The sequence below is a fragment of the Nomascus leucogenys genome, chromosome 12 (genome assembly GCF_006542625.1).
Source record: "Nomascus leucogenys isolate Asia chromosome 12, Asia_NLE_v1, whole genome shotgun sequence".
Taxonomy (NCBI): domain Eukaryota; kingdom Metazoa; phylum Chordata; class Mammalia; order Primates; family Hylobatidae; genus Nomascus; species Nomascus leucogenys.
Window position 1 is genome coordinate 19,557,930 of NC_044392.1, and position 20,256 is coordinate 19,578,185.

Here is a 20,256-nt window from a genome sequence, read left to right on the forward strand (position 1 = left end):
TGTGTGTGTGTGTGTTACTTGTGGTAAAAAGACTTAACATGGATATGTTTGTTATCCTGATTATGATGAGAGTATCACAAGTATATGCATAAATCCAGACTCAAATAGTATACGCTAAACACGTGTGTGGGGTGTACTAATTATCCTTCAATAAAGTTGTTAAAGACAATGTAATACACCATATTAATAAAACAAAAGGACAATTTTTAAAAGGTGCTGAAATAAAGCTGGGCATGAGGGCTCACACTCGTAATTCCAGTGCCTTGGGAGTATGAGGTAAGAGGATTGCTTGAGACCAGGAGTTCAAAGAGCTGAAAGAAAAGAACTGCCATCCAAGAATACTGTATTCAGCAAGGAAGGATAGTCTTTCCATGACAAACAAAAACTAAGAGAATTTACCACCACCAGTCCTGTCTTACAAGAAATCATAGAGTTTTTCAATCTGGAAGAACAAAACACTAACGTGCAAAAAGAAAACATTTGGAAGTATAAAACCCACCAGTGAAATTAATTATAAGGACAACCACAGAATATTTCAATATCTTAATTATGGTGTGCAATCCATGCATACCTCTAGAATGAAGCCTCAAAGACAAATATATCAAAAAAATAGCTATAGCAACCTGTTAATAGATAGACAATATAAAAATATGTAAATTGAGGCAACAAAATGTGTGTGGGGGGTGGAGTTAAGATACAGAGTTTTTTTAGTTTATCTTTTGTTTCTATTTTTTTGTGATCTAAGTTGTCATCTCTTTAAAATAACTAGTTATATAAGATTTTTTGTAACCCTCATCATAACCATTATGCAAAAAGCCTATAATAGATACAATAAAAATAAGATGCCATGAGTTAAAACATACTACTAGTAAAAACCACTTAACCACAAAGGAAGATGGGAAGAAAGGAAGAGAAGAGTTACAAAACAACCAGGAAACCATCAACAAAATGGTAGGAGTAAGTCCTTACTCATCAATAATAACACTGAATGTAAATGACTCTATTCTTTAATTAAAAGTCACAAAGTACCTGAATGTATAAAGAAACAAGACCCAGTTGTGTACTGCCTGCAAGAAACCCACCTCACCTATAAAAACACACATAGACTGAAAGTGAAGAGGTGAACAATGTTATTCCATGCAAGTGGAAAGCAAAAAAGAGCAGGAGTAGCTAAACTTATATCAGATAAAATGGACTACACATCAAGACTATAAAAAGAGATTAAGACGGTCACTGTATAATGATAAAGGGGTCAATTCAGCAAGAGGATATAACAATTATAAATATTTATGCACCACCACTGGAGCACCCACGTATATAAAGCAAACTTTAATAGATTGAAAGGAAGAGATAGATTGTAATACAGTAATAGTAGGTGATTTCAGCAGCCTACTCTCAGTAATGGACACATCATCCCCCCACAGAAAATCAACAAAGAAACATTGAGGTTAAACTGTACACTAGACAAAATAGAACTAACATTTACAGTCCATTTCACCCAAGTACTGCAGAATACACTTTTTTTTCCATCAGCACATGGAACATTCTACAAAACAGACCATATATGAGGTTGTAAAACAAGCCTCAGCAAATTGAAAAAAGTAGAAATAATGCCAAGTATCTTTTTTGACCACAATGGAATGAAACTAGAAGTCAGAAACAAGAGGAACCCGAGAAATTACACAACACATGGAAATTAAACAGCATGCTACCAAATGATAAATGGGCCACTGAAGAAATTAAGAAGGAAATTAAAACACTTTGGGAGTGGAGGCAGAGCAAGATGGACAAATAGAAGACTTAATTGATTGTCCTCCCAGCAACTATCCACAACAATTGAACAACGGTTCAATCCACAATTGAACAACTATCCACACAAAAAAGCACCTTTATAAGAACCAATAATCAGAGGAACAATCATAGTATTTGGTTTTAAGTTCATATCACTGAAAGAGGCACTGAAGAGGGTAGGAAAGCATTTTGAATTGCCAGTGCTACCCCTTCCTCATCCCCCACAGCAGCTATGTGGTGCAGAGAGAGAATCTGTGTGCTTGGAAGAGGAAAAGTGTAGTGATTGTGGGACTTTGCACTGGAACTCAGTGCTCCCTGTCACAGCAGAAAGCAATGCCAGGCACAACTCAGACAGGGCCCGTGGAGGGAGCATTTAGACCAGCCATAGCCAGAGGAGAATTACCCACCCTAATAGAACCATTGTCAGAACTTGAGTTCCAGCAAGCCTTGCCACCACGGGCTAAAATGTTCCAGAGCCCTAACTAAACTTGAAAGGCAGTCTAGGCCCCAAGGACTGCAATTTCTTGGCAAGTCCTGCTGCTGTGCTGAGCTTGGAACCAGTGGACTTGGAGGCAAGTAACCTAGTGAGACACCAACCAAGGCAGCCAAGGGAGTGTTTGCACATCCCTCTTCCGTCTCCGGGCAGCACAGCTTGCAGCTACAAAAAAGACTCCTTCCCTCTGCTTGAGGAGAGGAGAGGGAAAAGTAAAATAGAGTTTGTCTTGCAACTTGGATACCAGATCAGCCACATAGGATATTGCACCAGGCAGAGTCTTCAGGCTCCCATTCCAGGTCCTAGCTCCTGGATGACATTCCTAGACACACCCTGAGCTAGAAGGGAATCCACTTCCTAGAATGGAAGGACCCAGTCCTGGCAGGATTCATCACCTGCTGACCCAAGAGTGCTTGGGTCCTGAATAACCAGCAGCAATATCCAGGCAGTACTTGCCATGGGCCTTGGGTGAGACTCAGAGACATGCTGGCTTTAGGTGTAACCCAGCACATTCCCACCTGTGATGGCTATGGGGAGAGCCTTCTTCTGCTTGAGAAAAGGAGAGGGAAGAGTAAAGGGGACTTGGTCTTGCAGCTTGGGTACCAGCTTGGCCATAGTGGGGTAGAGCACCAAGCAGGCTCTTGGGGTCCCTGATTTCAGGTCTTGGCTCTTGGACAGCGTTTCTGGACCTGTCCTGCGCCACAGGGGAGCGCATTGCCCTGAAGGGAGAGTCCCAGGCCTGGCAACATTCACCACAAGTTGATTGGAGAGCCCTTGGGTCTTGAGTGAATATCAGGGGTAGCCAGGCAGTACTTACTATGGGTGTAGTGTAGTGATGGTCATGGGGAGAAACTTCTCTGCTTGTGGAAAGGGGAGGGAAAAGTGGGGAAGACTTTGTCTTGTGGCCAGGGTGCCAGCTCAACTGCAGTAAAATAGAGCACCAGGTAGCTTCCTAAGGTTTCTGACTTCAGGCTCTCAGATGACATCTCTGGGCCCACCTGGAGTCAGGGGGAACTGGCTGCCCTGAAGGGAAGTTTGCAAGCCTGGCTGGCTTTGCCACCTGCTAATTGTAGAGCCCTAAGGCCTTGAGTGAACATAGGTGGTAGCCAGGTAGTGATTACCAGCAGGCTTTGGGTGAGACCCAGTACCATGCTAACTTCAGGTTTGAACTAGCACACTCCCAGTGGCTCTCCCAGCTGTAGGCATCTGAGCACACAGAGCAATATTCCATTTGTTTGACAGAAAGTAAAGGAAGGGAACAAGAGTCTCTGCATTGTAATCCAAAGAGTTCTTCCTGGTCTTATCCAAGACCACCAAGGTGGTACGTCTAGGAGTCTGTAAGAGCTATGGTGTTACTCAGCTTGGGGTGCCCCCTAATACAAATATGGCTCCAATGACCAAAAACTTAGATCACAACACCCAAGTGCCTTCAAATATTTGAGAAGCCTTACTAAAAAGAACAGGTACAAACAAGCCCAGACTGCAGAGACTACAAAAAATATTTAACTCTTCAATGCTCAGACACCAACAAACATCCACTGGCATCAAGACCATCCAGGAAAATGTGACCTCACCAAATAAACTAAGGCACCAGGGACCATTCCTGGAGAGAGAGAGAGATGTGACCTTTTAGACAGAGAATTCAAAATAGCTGTTTGAGGAAACTCAATGAAATTCAAGATAATACGGAGAAGGAATTCAGAATCCTATCAGATAATTTAACAAAGAGATTGAAAGAATAAAAAAGAATCAAGAAGAAATTCTGGAGTTGAAAATGCAACTGACATACTGAAGAATGCATCAGTCTTTTACCAGCAGAATTGATCAAGCAGAGGAAATAATTAGTGAGCTTGAAGATAGGCTATTTGAAAACAGAGGAGACAAAAGAAAAAAGAATAAAAAAAAAAAGAAGCACTCCCACAAGTTCTAGAAAATATCCTCCAAAGGGCAAATCTGAGAGTTTTTAGTCTTAAAGAGGAGATAGATAGGGGTAGAAAGTTTATTGAAACATAATAACAGAGAACTTCCCAAATCTAGAGAAAGATATCAATATTCAAATACAAGAAGGTTATAGAATGCCAAGCAGATTTAACCCAAAGAAGACTGCCTCAAGACATTTAATAATCAAACCCCAAAGGTCAAGGATAAAGAAAGGATCCTAAAGGCAGCAATGGAAAAGAAAGAAATAACATGCAATGGAGTTCCAATAGGTCTGGCAGGAGACTTTTCAGTGGAAACCTTACAGGGCGGGAGAGAATGTGTGACATTTAAAGAGGTGAAGGAAAAAAAAGTTTATTCTATAATAGTATATCCAGCAAAAATATCCTTCAGACATGAAGGATAAAAAGACTTTCCTAGATAGACAAAAGTTGAGAGATTTCATCAACACCAGACCTGTAATATAAGAAATGCTAAAAGGAGTTCTTCAATCTGAAATAAAAGAACGTTGATGAGCAATAAGAAATCATCTGAAGGTACAAAACTCACTGGTAATAGTAAGTACACAGAAAAACATACTATTATCACGCTGTGATTGTGGTGTGTAAACTATTAATAATATCTTGAGTAGAAAGACTGAAACATGAACTGATCAAAAATAGTAACTACATCAACTTTTCGAGACATAGCAAAATGAGAAAAAAAATTTTGATTAAAAAAGGGCAAATGATCTGAACAGATATTTCTCAAAAGAAGACATCCAAATAGTCAATAAATATATTTTCAAATGCTCAACATTACTTATCACCAGCTATCTGCAAGGAAAAATCCCAATGAACTATCATTTCATCCCAGTTAAGATAGTTATTATAAAAAAGACAAAAATAGCAAAGCCTGGTGAGGATGCAGAGAAAAGGGAACTCTTGTATACTATTCATTAGAATATAAACTAGTACAACCACTATGGAGAACAGAATGGAGGTTCCTCAAAAAACTACAAGTAGAACTACCACATGATCCAGCAATCCCACTACTGGGCATTTATCCAAAAGAAAAGAAATCAGTATATCAGAGTGACATCTGCACCCCTATGTTTATTGTAGTACTATTCACAATAGCCAAGATACGGAATCAATGAAGGTGTCCAGCAATAGATGAATGGATAAAGAAAATGTGGTGGCCGGGCATGGTGGCCCATGCCTATAATCCCAGAACTTTGGGAGGCCAAGGTAGGAGGATCACTTGAGGTCAGGAGTTCGAGACCAGCCTGGCCAAAATGGTGAAACCCTGTCTCTGCTAAAAATACAAAAATTAGCCAGATGTGGTGGTGGGTGCTTGTAATCCCAGCTATTCGGGAGGCCGAGGCAGGAGAATTGCTTAAACCCAGGAGGTGGAGGTTGCAGTGAGCTGAGATTGTGCCGTTGCACTCCAGCCTGGGAGACAGAGACAGACTCTGTCTCAAAAAAAAAAAAAAGGAAATTTTGGCATAGATACAGAATGCAATACTATTCAGCCACAAAAAGAATGAAATTCTATCATTCACAACAACATGGATGGAATTGGAGGACATTATGTTAAGTGAAATAAGCCAGGCACAGAAAGACAAAAATTGTATGTTCTCACTCATATACGGAAGTTAAAGTAAAGCTGACCTCATAGAAGTAAAAAGTAGAATTGAGGATACTAGAGACTGGGAAGTTTAAGGGGAAAGGAGAATAAGGACAGATTTGTTAAAGGATACAAAATAACAGCTAGATAGGAGGAATAAATTCTAGTGTTCTATACCACTGTAGGAGAATTATAGTTTGAAATAGCTAGAAGGTGGATACTGAATGTTCACAACACAAATAAATGATAAATTTGTGAGATGATGGTAATTACCCTGATCTGGTCACTATATATGTATGCTAACTACCCTGATCTGGTCACTATATATGTATGAAATATCACTATGTATGCTGTGAATATGTACAATTATTTGTCAATTTAAAAGAAAAATGTGGTGGCCAGGTGCAGTGGCTCACATCTGTAATACCAGCACTTTGGGAGGCCAAGGTGGGTGGATCACCCGAGGTCATGAGTTTGAGACCAGCCTGGCCAACATGGTGAAACCCCGTCTCTACTAAAAATACAAAAAATTAGCCAGGCGTGGTGGGACATGCCTGTAATCTCAGCTACTCCAGAGGCTGAGGCAGGAGAATCGCTTGAACCTGGAAGGCGGAGGTTGCAGTGAGCCAAGATCATACCACCACACTACAGTCTGGGGGACAGAGCAAGATTCCATCTCAAAGAAAAAAAAATAGAGAGAGAGAAAAAGAAAAAAATGTGATATATATACACAAAGGAATATTATTATATTGTTAAGTCATAGAAAAGAATGAAATTCTGTCATTTGCAGGAACGTGATGAAACTGGGGGTCATTGTTACATGAAATAAGCCCAACACAAAAATACAAATACCTCATGTTCTCACTTATATGTGGGAGCCTAAAAAATGGATCTCTCCTAACACAGAGAAATAATAAATATTTGAGGGGATGTTTATTCCAATTATCCTGGTTTTATCATTATACATTGTGTGCTTGTACCAAAATATCACATGTACTCCATAAATATGTACAACAATTATGTATCCATAAAATTATAACTAAAAAAGGGGATCTCATGAAGATAGTAGATTGGTGGTTACCAAAGGCCAGAAAGAATGTGGGGAGGGAGTTGATTAATGGATATAAACATACAGTTGGATAGGAAAAATAAAACCTGGTATTTGATAGATCAGCAGGGTGACTGTAGTTAATATTAATCTATTATGCATTTCAAAATAACTAGAAGAGAACAATTTGAATGTTACTAGCATATAGAAAAGATATAGCCGGCCGGGCGCGGTGTCTCACGCCTGTAATCCCAGCACTTTGGGAGGCCGAGGCGGGCGGATCACGAGGTCAGGAGTTTGAGACCATCCTGGCTAATACGGTGAAACCCCGTCTCTACTAAATATACAAAAAATTAGCCAGGCGAGGTGGTGGGCGCCTGTAGCCCCAGCTACTTGGGAGGCTGAGGCAGGAGAATGGTGTGAATGTGGGAGGCGGAGCTTGCAGTGAGCCGAGATCACGCCACTGCACTCCAGCCTTGGCAACAGAGCGAGACTCCGTCTCAAAAAAAAAAAAAAAAAAAAGATATAGCCAGGTACAGTGGCTCACATCTGTAATCCCAACATTTTGGGAAGCAGAGGCAGGAGGATCACTTAAACCCAAGAGTTCGAGACCAGCTTGGGCAACATAGTGAAACCCTGTCTGTACAAAAAAAAAAAAAAAAAATTGTTTTTAATTAGCTGGGTGTGGTGGTGCACACCTGCAGTCCCAGCTACTCAGGAGGCTGAGGTGGGAGGATGACGTGAGCCTAGGAGGTCGAGGCTGCAGTGAGCTATGATCGCACCACTGCACTCCAGCCTGGGTGACAGAGCAAGACTCTGCCTCAAAAAAACATAAAATAAAATTAAAAATAAGATACATTTAAGGTGATTGATATCCCAATTACCCTGATTTGATTCTATTATATCAAATTATCACGTGTACCCTGTAAATACACATCTATTATGAATCAGTAAAAATGTAAAGTAAATATGAAAAGACATAGATCAGCTACATTGTTATCCTTGATAGAAAGAAAAAAATAATTTCTCATAGCATCTTATTTAGGGACTATTTGGGAATAACGAACATTATTTAGGGATGTGGCAAAAGCCATCCTCAATAAAAATCTTGTAGCAAATATAGTAATGTTTCTAGTCAGTTTATGCAAAAGCTGATCCAACTAATTTAAGAAGAAATTTAAGAAGGAAGGTTGAAATATCACCTTGCTTTATATAACGTTGAAATTTTCTGCAATCACTGTAACTATAAGGTTTATAGCACTTTTAAATGTGGGAAGAAACGCTTTGATAGCATAAGGTGTGAGAGGTCATCTGAAATTAAGGATAGTGGTAGATGGAATTGAAAGCTTGAGCAAAAAGCAGAGGCTTAGAATAACCGCAGTACATTTATAGATCATCGAGAATAAAATGTCAAATAAGCTGACTGAAGATGAAATCCTACTCCAAAGAGTTAAAGAAACTAACAACAGATATTCTTGAGTTTGCAGGATGACACATAAGAAACAACTTGCTGAAAAGCTGAAACTTCCTTTGCTATTAATAGTAAGAAAACGAAACTGACTAAAATCAGTTGAAACCAATATGGCCAATTAGAGTTTGTGCAGAATGAATTTGCTGACATTACAGCCTGAATTTCCACCATATGTTTTTTATTAACTCCCCCTGAATTTGCACATGGGACCCATGAGAAAGCATGAAGAGATAAGTACACATGCCTGAGGACTTTCCAGACCTCCCTTGCCTTCCACCAATCACCTACTAATTTCAGAATGCACCCCCTGAACTTTTCTAATAAAAATACTGCCTTGAAGCCAGCATAGGGAGACAGATTTGAGTTGGACTCCTGTCTCTTTGTTGGTTGACTTGCAATAAAAAGCTTCTTGGCTGGGTGTGGTGGCTCATGCTTCTAATCCTAGCAGCTTTGGAGTCTGAGGTGGGAGGATCACTTGTGCTCAGGAGTTTGAGACCAATTGGTGCTGGACAATATAGTGAAATCCCATCTCTATGAAAAAAAATGTAATTTAAATTAGCTGGGTGTGATGGCACATGCCTGAAGTCCCAGCTACTTGGAAGAGTGAGGCGGGAGGATCGTTTGAGCCTGGGAGATTGAGGTGGAAGTGATCCATAATCAAGCCACTGCACTCCAGGCTGGGCAACAGAGCAAGACCTTATCTAGAAAAAAAAAAAAAAAAGCGTTTCTTTTTTCTTTTCTCAAAAACCCAATGTCATAGTATTTGCTGCAATCACATTGGGCAGTGAGCCTCTTTTGCTTGATAACAAAGATATATATAATTCATTGGATTTAATTTACTTTAAAAATAAGCAAGCTGGGCACGGTGGTTCACGTCTGTAATCCCAGCAGTCTGGGAGGCCAAGGTGGGCAGATCACCCAAGGTAAGGAGTTCAAGACCAGCCTGGCCAACATGGTGAAACCCCGTCTCTACTAAAAATACAAAAATTAGCTGGGTATGGTGGTGGGTGCCTGTAATCCCAGCTACTTGGGAGGCTGAGGCAGGAGAATCAGTGGAACCTGGGAGGCGGAGGTTGCAGTGAGCCAAGATCATGCCACTGCACTCCAGCCTGGGTGACAAGAGCAAGACTTCGTCTCAAAAAAAAAAAAAAAAGCAAAGCAGAATTAACCAAAAAATGTTCCATAGCCTACCTGACTACTCACATAAGCGATTAGATTATGGAATGTACATTTATAGTTCATCAAGAATAAAAAGTCAAATAAATTTGTGATGAAATATATAGTATAGTAATGGATCTATAATTTCAGAAAGCTAAAAGGTTGCCCTTTTTTAAAAAAAATGGTAGATTATACCCCATAAGTACTGCTTTAGTGGCATGCTGTAAATCCTGATATACTGTGTTTTCATTTTATTTGTTGAAAATATCTTTTTATTTTCCTTTGAGACTTCCTCTTTAGAGTAATGATTATTTAGAAATGTGTTATTTAGCAGTTATGGTAGTTTTCAATGATTTCTCTGTATTAGATAATGTATCATGTGTACTTGGAAAGGATATGCCTTTTGCTCTCGTTGGGTTGAACGTTCTATAAATGTCAACTAGATCCAGTTGATTGATGGTGGTAACATCAATACGTGGCTTCCAAGGTTTCCCTGGGGATCATCTCCACCCCCATCAGCCCAAAGGGAGAAAGATCATAAAGAAAATTGCCTGGAATGTTTTTATGACATCACTTCCACTCAAATTCTATTGGTTAGAACTCAGTCATATGGCTTCACCTAAAGGTATGAGAAGCTGGGTCATGTAGTCTAGCTTTTTGCCTGGGAAGAAGAGGAAAATATATTTAGATGAACAACCAGAAATCTCTTTCTATTCTCTGGAAGAGCTTGTATAAGATAAGAAATACTTGAATCATAGGTATACAGTAGAAATTGTAAAGTTATTGGGGCTTTCTATTTTCTTTGGGGGAAATTTTGTAACTACTGATTCAATTTAATGGATACTGTTCATGTATGTTTTCTATTACTTCTTGAGTCCCTTTTTGTAAGTTACTTTTTAGGTATATATTATTTTGTGTAAGTTTTAAAATATATTAGCATAAATTCATTGAAAGTATTTATTTTAACCTCTGCTCTGTGATTATGTTTTCTTCATTTTTAATATTATTTATTTATGCCTTCTATTTTTTTCATTTGGTTAATCTTACTAGAGATTTGTCCATTTTATTAGTCTTTACCAAGAATCACAAATTTTATTTCATTAATTTCTGTTCTTTATTATTTTCTTCCTCTACTTTCTTTGGGTTTATTTTGCTGATCTTTTTCAACTTGTAATTTGTATGCTAAGCTCACTAGTTTTCAAACTTCTTTTCTAATATATGCATTTAGGGCCGTATATTTTCCTTAAATTTGGCTCCAGCTGTGTTCCTATGAGTATTTATGCATAGTATTTTCATTATTATCTGGTCCTATGTATTTTCTAGGTTCCGCTGATTTCTTCTTTAATTAATGAGTTATTTACAATGTGATTTTAAATTTCCCCAAGCACAGGAGCTTTTCTTAGGGTATATTTTAGGTTGTTAATGTAGAGATTAATTGCATTATTGTCAGAGAACATGGTATATATAATAATGATTTTATAAAACTTGTTGAGTCTTGGCCAGGTACAGTGGCTCACACTTGAAATCCCAGCACTTTGAGAGGCCGAGGTGGGAGGATCCCTTGAGGCCAGGAGCTCAAGACGAACCTGGGCAACATAGAGAGATTCCATCTCTACAAAAACTTTAAAAATTAGACAGCGATGGTGGCACACGTGTAGTCCTAGATACTTAGGAGGCTGAGGTGGGAGGATCAGTTGGGCCCAGGACTTTGAGACTACAATGAGCTATGATCATGCCACTGCACTCCAGCCTGGGCAACAGAGTGAGATTTTGTCTCAAAAAAAAAAAAACCCAAAAACCACGAAACAAACAAAAACTTGTTGAGTCTTGCTTTATGGCCTGATATTATATGCATGTTAAGTTTCAGATGTTTTCCTTTTTTTTTTTTTTTTTTTTAAGACTGAGTTTCACTCGGTCACCCAGGCTGGAGTGCAGTGGTGCAATCTCGGCTCACTGCATCCTCTGCCTCCTGGGTTCAAGCAATTCTCCTGCCTCAGCTGCCCCGCTAACTGGGCACCATCAGGTGCGCGCCATCATGCCTGGTTAATCTTGTGTATTTTTAGTAGAGATGGGGTTTCACTATGTTGGCCATGCTGGTCTTGAATTCCTGACCTCAGGTGATCTGCCTGCCTTGGCCTCCCAAACTGCTGGGATTACAGGCATGAGCCACTGCACCCAGCCATTATGTTATTAATTTCTTATAATATTATCTTATTTATTCCTTGCTGTAATTCTGTGAGATAGTATGATTCTCATTTTTCAAGTGAGAACATTAAGATCCACCCAATATAATAAGTAGCTTTTCAAAGTTCACAGATCCAGTTAGGCTTATATCAGATCAAAGCAGACACCAACTATAAACAATCAATATGGTCCACTTTACATACTGGCTGCATATCAGCCCTGCATATATTTCATTACAGATTTTTAAACCTCAGAGTAAGGATTATTCTTATTTTAAACAGATTTTTATCCCCCTTAGGTCCCCCATGCAATGTTTCACACATATTTGCTGTTCAACAGATATTTGTTGATTGGACTAAACCACTTATATACAGCATAAACCTAAGAATGAAATCTGGCAAAACTCAAGAAGAGCAAAATAAACAAGTATTTTGTTAATACTCAAAAGTAAAAGCAGGACTTATAGCTCTGGAAGCATTGCAAAAAAAATCTGAAAATACTCCTGGTACAAATACTTAGTACTTCTGATTTAATATATAGGTCTATAACATATAAATATGTAACACATAAATATATAAATATGTGAATATAGACAGGCTGAGGAAGAAGAACCTACAAATGCAATTATAGACATAGAGTTGGGAGGAAAACCAAGTGAATTTAAGTTACAGACATTAAGGCAAGAGAGGGAGAAAAATCAGTAGTGACCTTTGGATTTTGTGTTAATGAAGTTATTAATCACTGTGGAAATAGAAGTTGCATGGAAGTAGAAATTTTTATTTTAAGAAGTTTGGCTATAAATGGTAAGAAAAGGGCCAACTGTAAGCTGGAGGGTGCTGTAGTGAGACAGTTTTATTTATTTTCATGTGGAAAAGTCATAATCAGGTTTAAGACTTAATCCCTTTGACTACACTATTTCTTACAGTCTAAATCTTAAGATTCGGCTTAAGTGTCATTTCTAGAAAACTGTTTTTGCATTGGGCCAAACTGCCTCTGTTGTTATACCACTGTAAACAGGTTATTCTCTTAGCACTGAGGACATTTTAAGGAACATATATGTTTAAATGACTTGCCCTCTTCTAGACTGTATGCTCCATAATCATGTGTTACTTTTCTTCTCCTTTTTTTTTTTTTTTTTTTTTTGAGATGGAGTCTTGCTCTCTCACCCAGGCTGGAGGTGCAATCTCAGCTCGCTGCAACCTCCGCCTCTTGGGTTCAAGCTATTCTCCTGTCTCAGCCTCCCAAGTAGCTGGGATTACACATGTGCGCCATGACGTCTGGCTAGTTTTTTGTTTTGTTTTGTTTTTAGTAGAGAAGGGGTTTCACCATGTTGGCCAGGCTGGTCTTGAACTCCTCACCTCAGATGATCCGCCTGCCTCGGCCTCCCAAAGTGCTGGGATTACTGGTGTAAGCCACCACGCCCCACCTGTTACTCATCTTCGAATCACCAATTCTTGACTAGTAATTGGCAATAGAAGATTATCAGGCAATATTTAACTATGCAGCCTTAAAAAAAAACTTTCTCCTATCTTTCTATAGATCTTCCTATGTCTTTATTTTGTATTATTCTTCCTATTATTCTTCCATTATAACACCCATAATACTTTTAAATTGAACTTAAAAAATATGTATGTCCTTCCTACTAAGCAGCATACTTCTTGAGGGAAAGAACCTTATCTTATCCATGTTTTAATACTGGCATCTATCATTATCCATTGAATATTTAATCATTTATTGAGCAACCAGTCATTATTCTAAACTCTGAGAATACTATAGTGGTTCTAAGAAGACAGACAACAGACAATAAACCAATAAATAAAGAATATTATTAACGATTATTATTAAAGACAAAGAAATAGAGTGATAGAGTGACTACTGAAAGTGGGGAGTTACTTTAGATAGGAGACTTAAGAGTGGAGTCAAAAAAGTAAAAATACTGTCTTTGTATATAATATGACTTTATGATATATATTGACTAAACCTTTAGAGTAGGAGCAGAACTTAGTGATCACACAGTCAAGCCTTCTCATTTTACAAATTGATTTAGACAGAAAGCGACACTCGTTGAAGGTATTAGCAAATATGTAATTTTTCTTTCCCATGGTAAAATGTTTTGGAAACTTTCATGTTCTTCAGATCTCATTGAAATTCCCCTGAGAGGTAAATGATTCATTTAAACCAGGGGCCGGAATGATGTACTAATCACACTTATTTTCTGTCCTAATAGAGAATTTTTAAGGAGAGGAAAGGTAGGAGGGCAGAGATTCTCAGAGGTGAAAGCTAAGTGGGATATAAACACAGTGATAAAAATATAGAAGGTGCTACAAGGAGACTTGTAATATCTAAATAGATGAGTCAGGAATTATATATGAAGCATTAAAAAAATTTTTTTCTGATTTTTCTAAGATATTCGTGGTAGCAAATTTGATATAAAGGTCTAGAGTGAAAATTGTACCTATAAGCCCTTACCCCAGGAATAACCAATGTTGATTATTTTCTTTATACAAATAGTTTTTGCTATCTCTCTCCCTCTCTTTTTTTTTTTTTTAACAAAATTGAGATTATATTATGTCTATATTTTTTAAATATTTGAGAAAAGGAAATCAGCCTTGGCAAAAAAGTGAGACTCTGTCTCAAAAAATTAAAAAGATTAGCCAGGAATGGTGGCATGTACCTGTAGTCCTAGTTACTTGGGAGGCCAAGGCAGGAGGATCAGAGGATCGCTTGAGCCCCAGGAGCCCAAGGCTATAGTGAGCTATGATTGTGCCACTGCATTCCAGCCTGAGCAACAGAGTCAGGCCTTGTCTCCAATACATATTGGAGAAAAGCAGGAAAAGGAAAAGGAAAAAGAATAGTAAACACCCATGTAATCTCCTCATAAATGAACATTTTTTTGTTCAGCTAAGCTTCAGATCTGTAATTTTTTTTTTTTTTTGAGAGAGAGTCTTGCTCTCTTGCCAGGCTGGAGTGCAGTGGTGCAATCTCAGCTCACTGCAACCTCCAACTCCCTGGTTCAAGTGATTCCCCTGCCTCAGCCTCCCGAGTAGCTGGGTTTACAGGCACATGCCACCATGCTCAGCTAATTTTTTGTATTTTTAGTAGAGACGGGGTTTCACCGTGTTGGCCAGGATGGTTTTGATCTCCTGACCTCATGATCCGCCCACCTCAGTCTCCCAAAATGCTGGGATTACAGGCGTGAGCCACCGCGCCTGGGCCAGATCTGTAATTTTTTTAAAGAAATGAAATATTGGGCATGGTGGCTCATGCCTGTAATCTCAGCTACTCAGGAAGATGAGATGGAAGGATCACTTGAGGCCAGGAGTTCAAGACCAGCCTGGGCGATATAGAGAGACCCCCCACTTACCCGGCACTCCATAAAAGGCTGCTCCAAAGGTAGTGAGTCTTAATTGATTGTGCACAGTCAGTTGCAGATCAAACTCCTTGTTCAGTTCTTTCTTCTCTCATCACTACTGCACTTGGCTAGTCTAAAAAAGTGTTTAAGAAAAGAAAAACCAATGAAATATTATAGATGAAGTCTAAGTTTGTGTTCTGTCCGCAGTACCATCCACTGCTTTCCCCACCGAAAGACAACTAATACTAAAATTTGGTGTACTTTAATACTTTTTAAATATTTAATTGTTAAAAATAGTATTTTATGTTTTCTTTAAATGTGCATAAGTGAAATCAGTACATAATTGGAATCATTGAATATACATTTGTAGAACTTGCTTTTTTATATTATTTTTTCAGTTTTATTCATACTGACACATATAGATCTAGTTTATTGATAAGTCATAAGTGGTAAGTTTGATGAAGTTTCAGTCAACAGACCTATAGAAGCAACACCCAGATCAAGAAACAGAACATTCCCAACATCCCAGAATTCCCCCGATGTCGGTGTTTGAACTTTTTGTCTGCCTTCTTTTGCTCAGCATTACGTTTATAAAATTTATCCATTATGTTGTGCATAGTTGTAGTTTATTCTTTCTCATTGCTGTAAATATTTTGTTTTCTTTAATTCAACTTTTAAATTTATCCATTCAACTATTAATTGGCATTTGGACAGTTTCCAATTTGTGGGCCATGTCAAGTAGTGCTCCTATAAATATTTTAGTACATGTTTTTGTGAACACACGTATGCTCCTCAGTTGGGTATTTGTCTAAGAGTTGAATTACTGGATCATAAGTATGCATGTGTTCAGCTTTCATAATAATGCTAAACAGTTTTTTAAAGTATTTTACCAAATTACATTCTCACCACCAGTGAATGAGAGTTCAGGCTACTCTGCCTCCTTGCCAGTACTTCATGTTTTCTTTTCCATTTTAGGCACTGTATATAGTGGTCATAGTATCTCATTGCGGTTTAATTTCACTTCCTTAATGATTAATAACATTTTTACATGTTTATTGGCCATCTAGATTCTCTTTTATGATACTCTTAAAATTTTGGTTGTTTTTTGTAATTGACATAATTGTGCACATTTATGGGGTACAGTGTGATATTTTGATACATGTGAACAATGTGTAATACTCAAACCAGGGTTATTGGGCTATCCCTCACCTCACACATTTATCTTTGTATTTAGAACATTACAATTCTTATCTTCTAGCTATTTTGAAATATATAATACATTATTGTTAACTGTTGTCACCCTGCTCTGCCATCAAACATTAGAGAACATATTCCCTCTAACTGTATGTTTGTACCCATTAACCAATTTCTCATCATCCTCCCCTCCCCCACTCCCTTCCCAGTCTCTGATAACCACCATTTTACTGTCTTCTTCATGAGATCCCCTTTTTAAGCTCCCACATATGAACGAGAACGTACAATTTTTGTCTTTCTGTTCCTGGCTTATTTCACTTATGACTTTCAGTCCCATCCATGTTGCTGCAAATGTTTCATTTGTTTTTAGGACTGAATAATATTACATTGTGTATATATACCTTTTCTTTATTCATTCATTTATTGATGGACACCTAGATTGATTCCATATCTTGTCTATCGTGAATAATGCTGCAACAAATACAGGGGTACAGATGTCACTTTGGTATACTGATTTCATATCTTGTCTATCGTGAATAATGCTGCAACAAATACAGGGGTACAGATGTCACTTTGGTATACTGATTTCCTTTCCTTTCCTTTGAATATATATGCAGAAGTGGAATTGCTGAATCACGTGGTAGTTTTATTTTTAGGTTTTTGAGAAAACTCCATATTGTTTTTCATAATGGCTGTACTATTTTGCATTCTCACCAACAGTCTATAAGTGTTCCCCTTTCTCTGCATCCTTGCCAGCATTTGTTATTTTTTGTCTTTTTGATAATAGCCATTCTAACTAGGGTAAGATAATATCTCATTGTGGTTTTGATTTGCATTTCCCTGATGATAGTGATGCTGAACATTTTTTCATATACCTGTTGGTCATTTGTACGTCCTTTGAGAAATGTCTATTCAGATCATCTTCCCATTTTTAATCAGATTATGTTTCTTTAATGCTGAGTTGAGTTCCTTGTATATTTTAAATATTAATCCCTTGTCAGACGAATAGTTTGCAAATATTTTCTGCCATTCTACAAGTTGTCTCTTTGCTTTGTTGATTGTTTCCTTTGCTGTGCAGAAGCTTTTTAGTTTGATATAATCTCATTTATCTATTTTTGCTTTTGTTACTTGTGCTTTTGAGGTCTTATTCATAAAATCTTTTCTCAAACCAATGTCCTGAAGCATTTCTCCTATTTTTTTTTCTAGTTGTTTTATAGTTTGGGCTCTTACATTTAAGTCTTTAATCCATTTTGAGTTGATTTTTGTATATGGTGAGAGATAAGGGTCTTCTGCAGATGGATAGCCAGTTTTCCCTGCAAGAGGTTGTTCTTTCTCCGGTGAGTGTTCCTGGCACTTTGGCAAAAATCAGTTGGCTGTAGACGTGTAGATTTATTTCTGGGTTCTCTATCCTGTTCCATTGGCCTATGGTGCTGTTTTTTATGCCAATGCTATGCTGTTTTGGTTATTATAGCATTGTATAATAACCAGCATTGTAGTATATTTTGAAGTCAGATAGTGTGATACCTCCAACTTCTTTTTACCCTCAGGATTGCTTTAGCTATTCAGGGTGTTTTGTGGTTTTGTACACATTTTAGAATTTTTTTCCTATTTCTGTGAAGAATTTCATTGTTATTTTGATAGCGATTGTATTGAATCTGTAGATTGCTTTGGTTACCCTAAATTTTTAACATCTATACTTAACTGTTTTTCTAACAAAAAAAATCTAAAGATATTCACTGCCTCTATTCCTTACCCAATCTAGATGATAAAGTCGGACCCACTTACCAGTTCTATTCTTTTGAGAAAGCTATTTGGCCTCAATTTGCCTCATCTGTTTTCTCATATGTAAAGTGCAGAAATCATAGTATTTAACTTATAGAATCTGGAGAAGTAAATAAGTTAATGTTTATAAAGCACTTTGAATAGTGCCTGGCATATAGTATTTGCAGTATAAATGTTAGATATATTTTTCATATATAGCATCATTATAACTTATTTAATTGATTTCCTAATTTGGGGCATTTGGAGTTTTTATATTAAAAGTATCACTTTGAGAAATAATCTTATATAACATTTTTGTACCACTAATTAATTCCTGAATGTAGACATTTCTGATCTCAAAGAAAACTAAGATTTGACAGGCACTATCTTGAAGCTGGAAATTACTTAGGAAACAATAAAAATAGGGAAATGACAAAAGTCTTTATCATGTCGTATTCTTAGTGGAACTTGATAATATATTCACACAAAGATCTTCAATTAGTTTTATACTCAATCTTTTCCCAAAATAATATACTCCTCAGTTGTCTTAAGGTTCAAGTTCTATAAAGCCGCCTATGAAAGCTTTCTTTCTCGGCTGGGCGCGATGGCTTACGCCTGTAATCCCAGCCCTGTGGGAGGCTGAGGTGGGTGAATCACTTGAGGTCAAGGAGTTAGAGACAAGCCTGGCCAACATGGTAAAACCCCGTGTCTACTAAAAATACAAAAATTAGCCAGGCGTGGTGGTGTGCGCCTGTAGTCCCAGCTACTTGGGAGGGTGAGGCAGGAGAATCACTTGAACCCGGGAGTCGGAGATTGCAGTGGGCCGAGATCTCACCACTGTACTCCAGCCTGGGTGACAGAGCGTCTCGCTCAAAACAAAACAAAAAAACACAAAAAACAGAAAGCTTTCTTTCCTTCTTTTGTTTTTTGAAAGCTTTCTACACTTTATGCAGCTTTCAGAATTTTAAGGAAGACTTGACCAACCTATAATTACCCCATGCCTTCTTCATTCCTAATTATTTTTAATACATACCAGAATTATGATAATTTGTAGCAGGGATAGGATAATAGGAAAAAAAAAAACCCAGAGGTCTGGCTTTAATTTGCTGCATAACCTTAGTTTATTACTTTTCTTTCGTGGACCTCAGTTTTACCATCTGTAAAATAAAGGGTAATACCTTATAATTCCTATAGGCTTTTCCAATTATAAAATTGGTGATATACTTTTACTTTATATTGCTTTCATTTAGCTTTCTTTCCTTTTTTTTTTTGAGAGACAGGTTTTGCTTTGTTGCCCAGGCTAGAGTGCAGTGGAGCAATTTTAGTTCACTGTAACCTCAAACTCCTGGGCTCAAGCAATCCTCCCACCTCAGCCTTCTGAGGAGCTGGGACTAACAGGCAAATGCCATCACACTTGGTTAATTTTTTTTTGAGACGGAGTCCCAGGCTCGAGTGCAGTGGTGCTATCTTGGTTTACTACAACTTCCACCTCCCAGGTTCCAGTGATTCTCCTGCCTCAGCCTCCCGAGTAGCTGGGACTACAGGCATGTACCACCATGTGCAGCTAATTTCTGTATTTTTAGTAGAGACAGGGTTTCACCATGTTGGCCAGGCTGGTCTCGAACTCCTGACCTCAGGCGCTCCGCCCGTCTCAGCCTCCCAAAGTGCTGGGATTACAGGCGTGAGCCACGGCGCCCCGCCCCTGGTTAATTGTTTTTTAACTTTTTGTAGAGATAGTATTTCACTCTATGGCCTGGTATCCAACTCCTGTCTTCAAGATCCTTCCGCCTCAGTCTCCCAAAGTGTTGGCATTACAGGCATGAGCCGCCACGCCCATCCTCATTTTACCTTTTAGATCAAACTTGTAAAGATTTCTAAGATCTTAAAAATTCCTCATATTTGTTACTTTATTACTCTTATCTGCCTCCTTATAGAGATTGATAACACAAATCTTAAAATGAAAATCTTAAAAAGTCTTATATTGGAGGCCTGCCAGGAATGATACTGGAGAAAAAAGAAAAAAAAAAAAAAAGCTAGACTTGAGAAGGAAGAAAAACAGATAACAAGGTGGTGGCAGCTGTACAAACACAAACGAAACCTAGGTTTCAAATACTGGCATCGTCAAAGAAATGTGCCCTGGGCCATAATCATCAGGAGGCCCTGTGTAATTCTCTAATCCAGGGTCTTGGAGTTTATTAGAATTGCGTGGGACTAGAATTCCCATCTCCCAATCTCCTGGTTAATGTCTTAACACTACA

The 20,256-nt window shown here is 38.1% G+C and overlaps 1 protein-coding gene across 1 annotated transcript in view; it reads left to right on the forward strand.

Annotated features, from left to right (window-relative positions):
* Positions 1–10,116: 10,116 nt before the first annotated feature.
* C12H1orf185 (chromosome 12 C1orf185 homolog) overlaps positions 10,117–20,256 on the forward strand; it is a 47,020-nt gene continuing 36,880 nt past the window's right edge. Inside the window, exon 1 of the mRNA XM_030823182.1 lies at positions 10,117–10,132. Coding sequence (XP_030679042.1) covers positions 10,117–10,132 — 16 coding nt within the window. The remainder of the gene's footprint in view (positions 10,133–20,256) is intronic.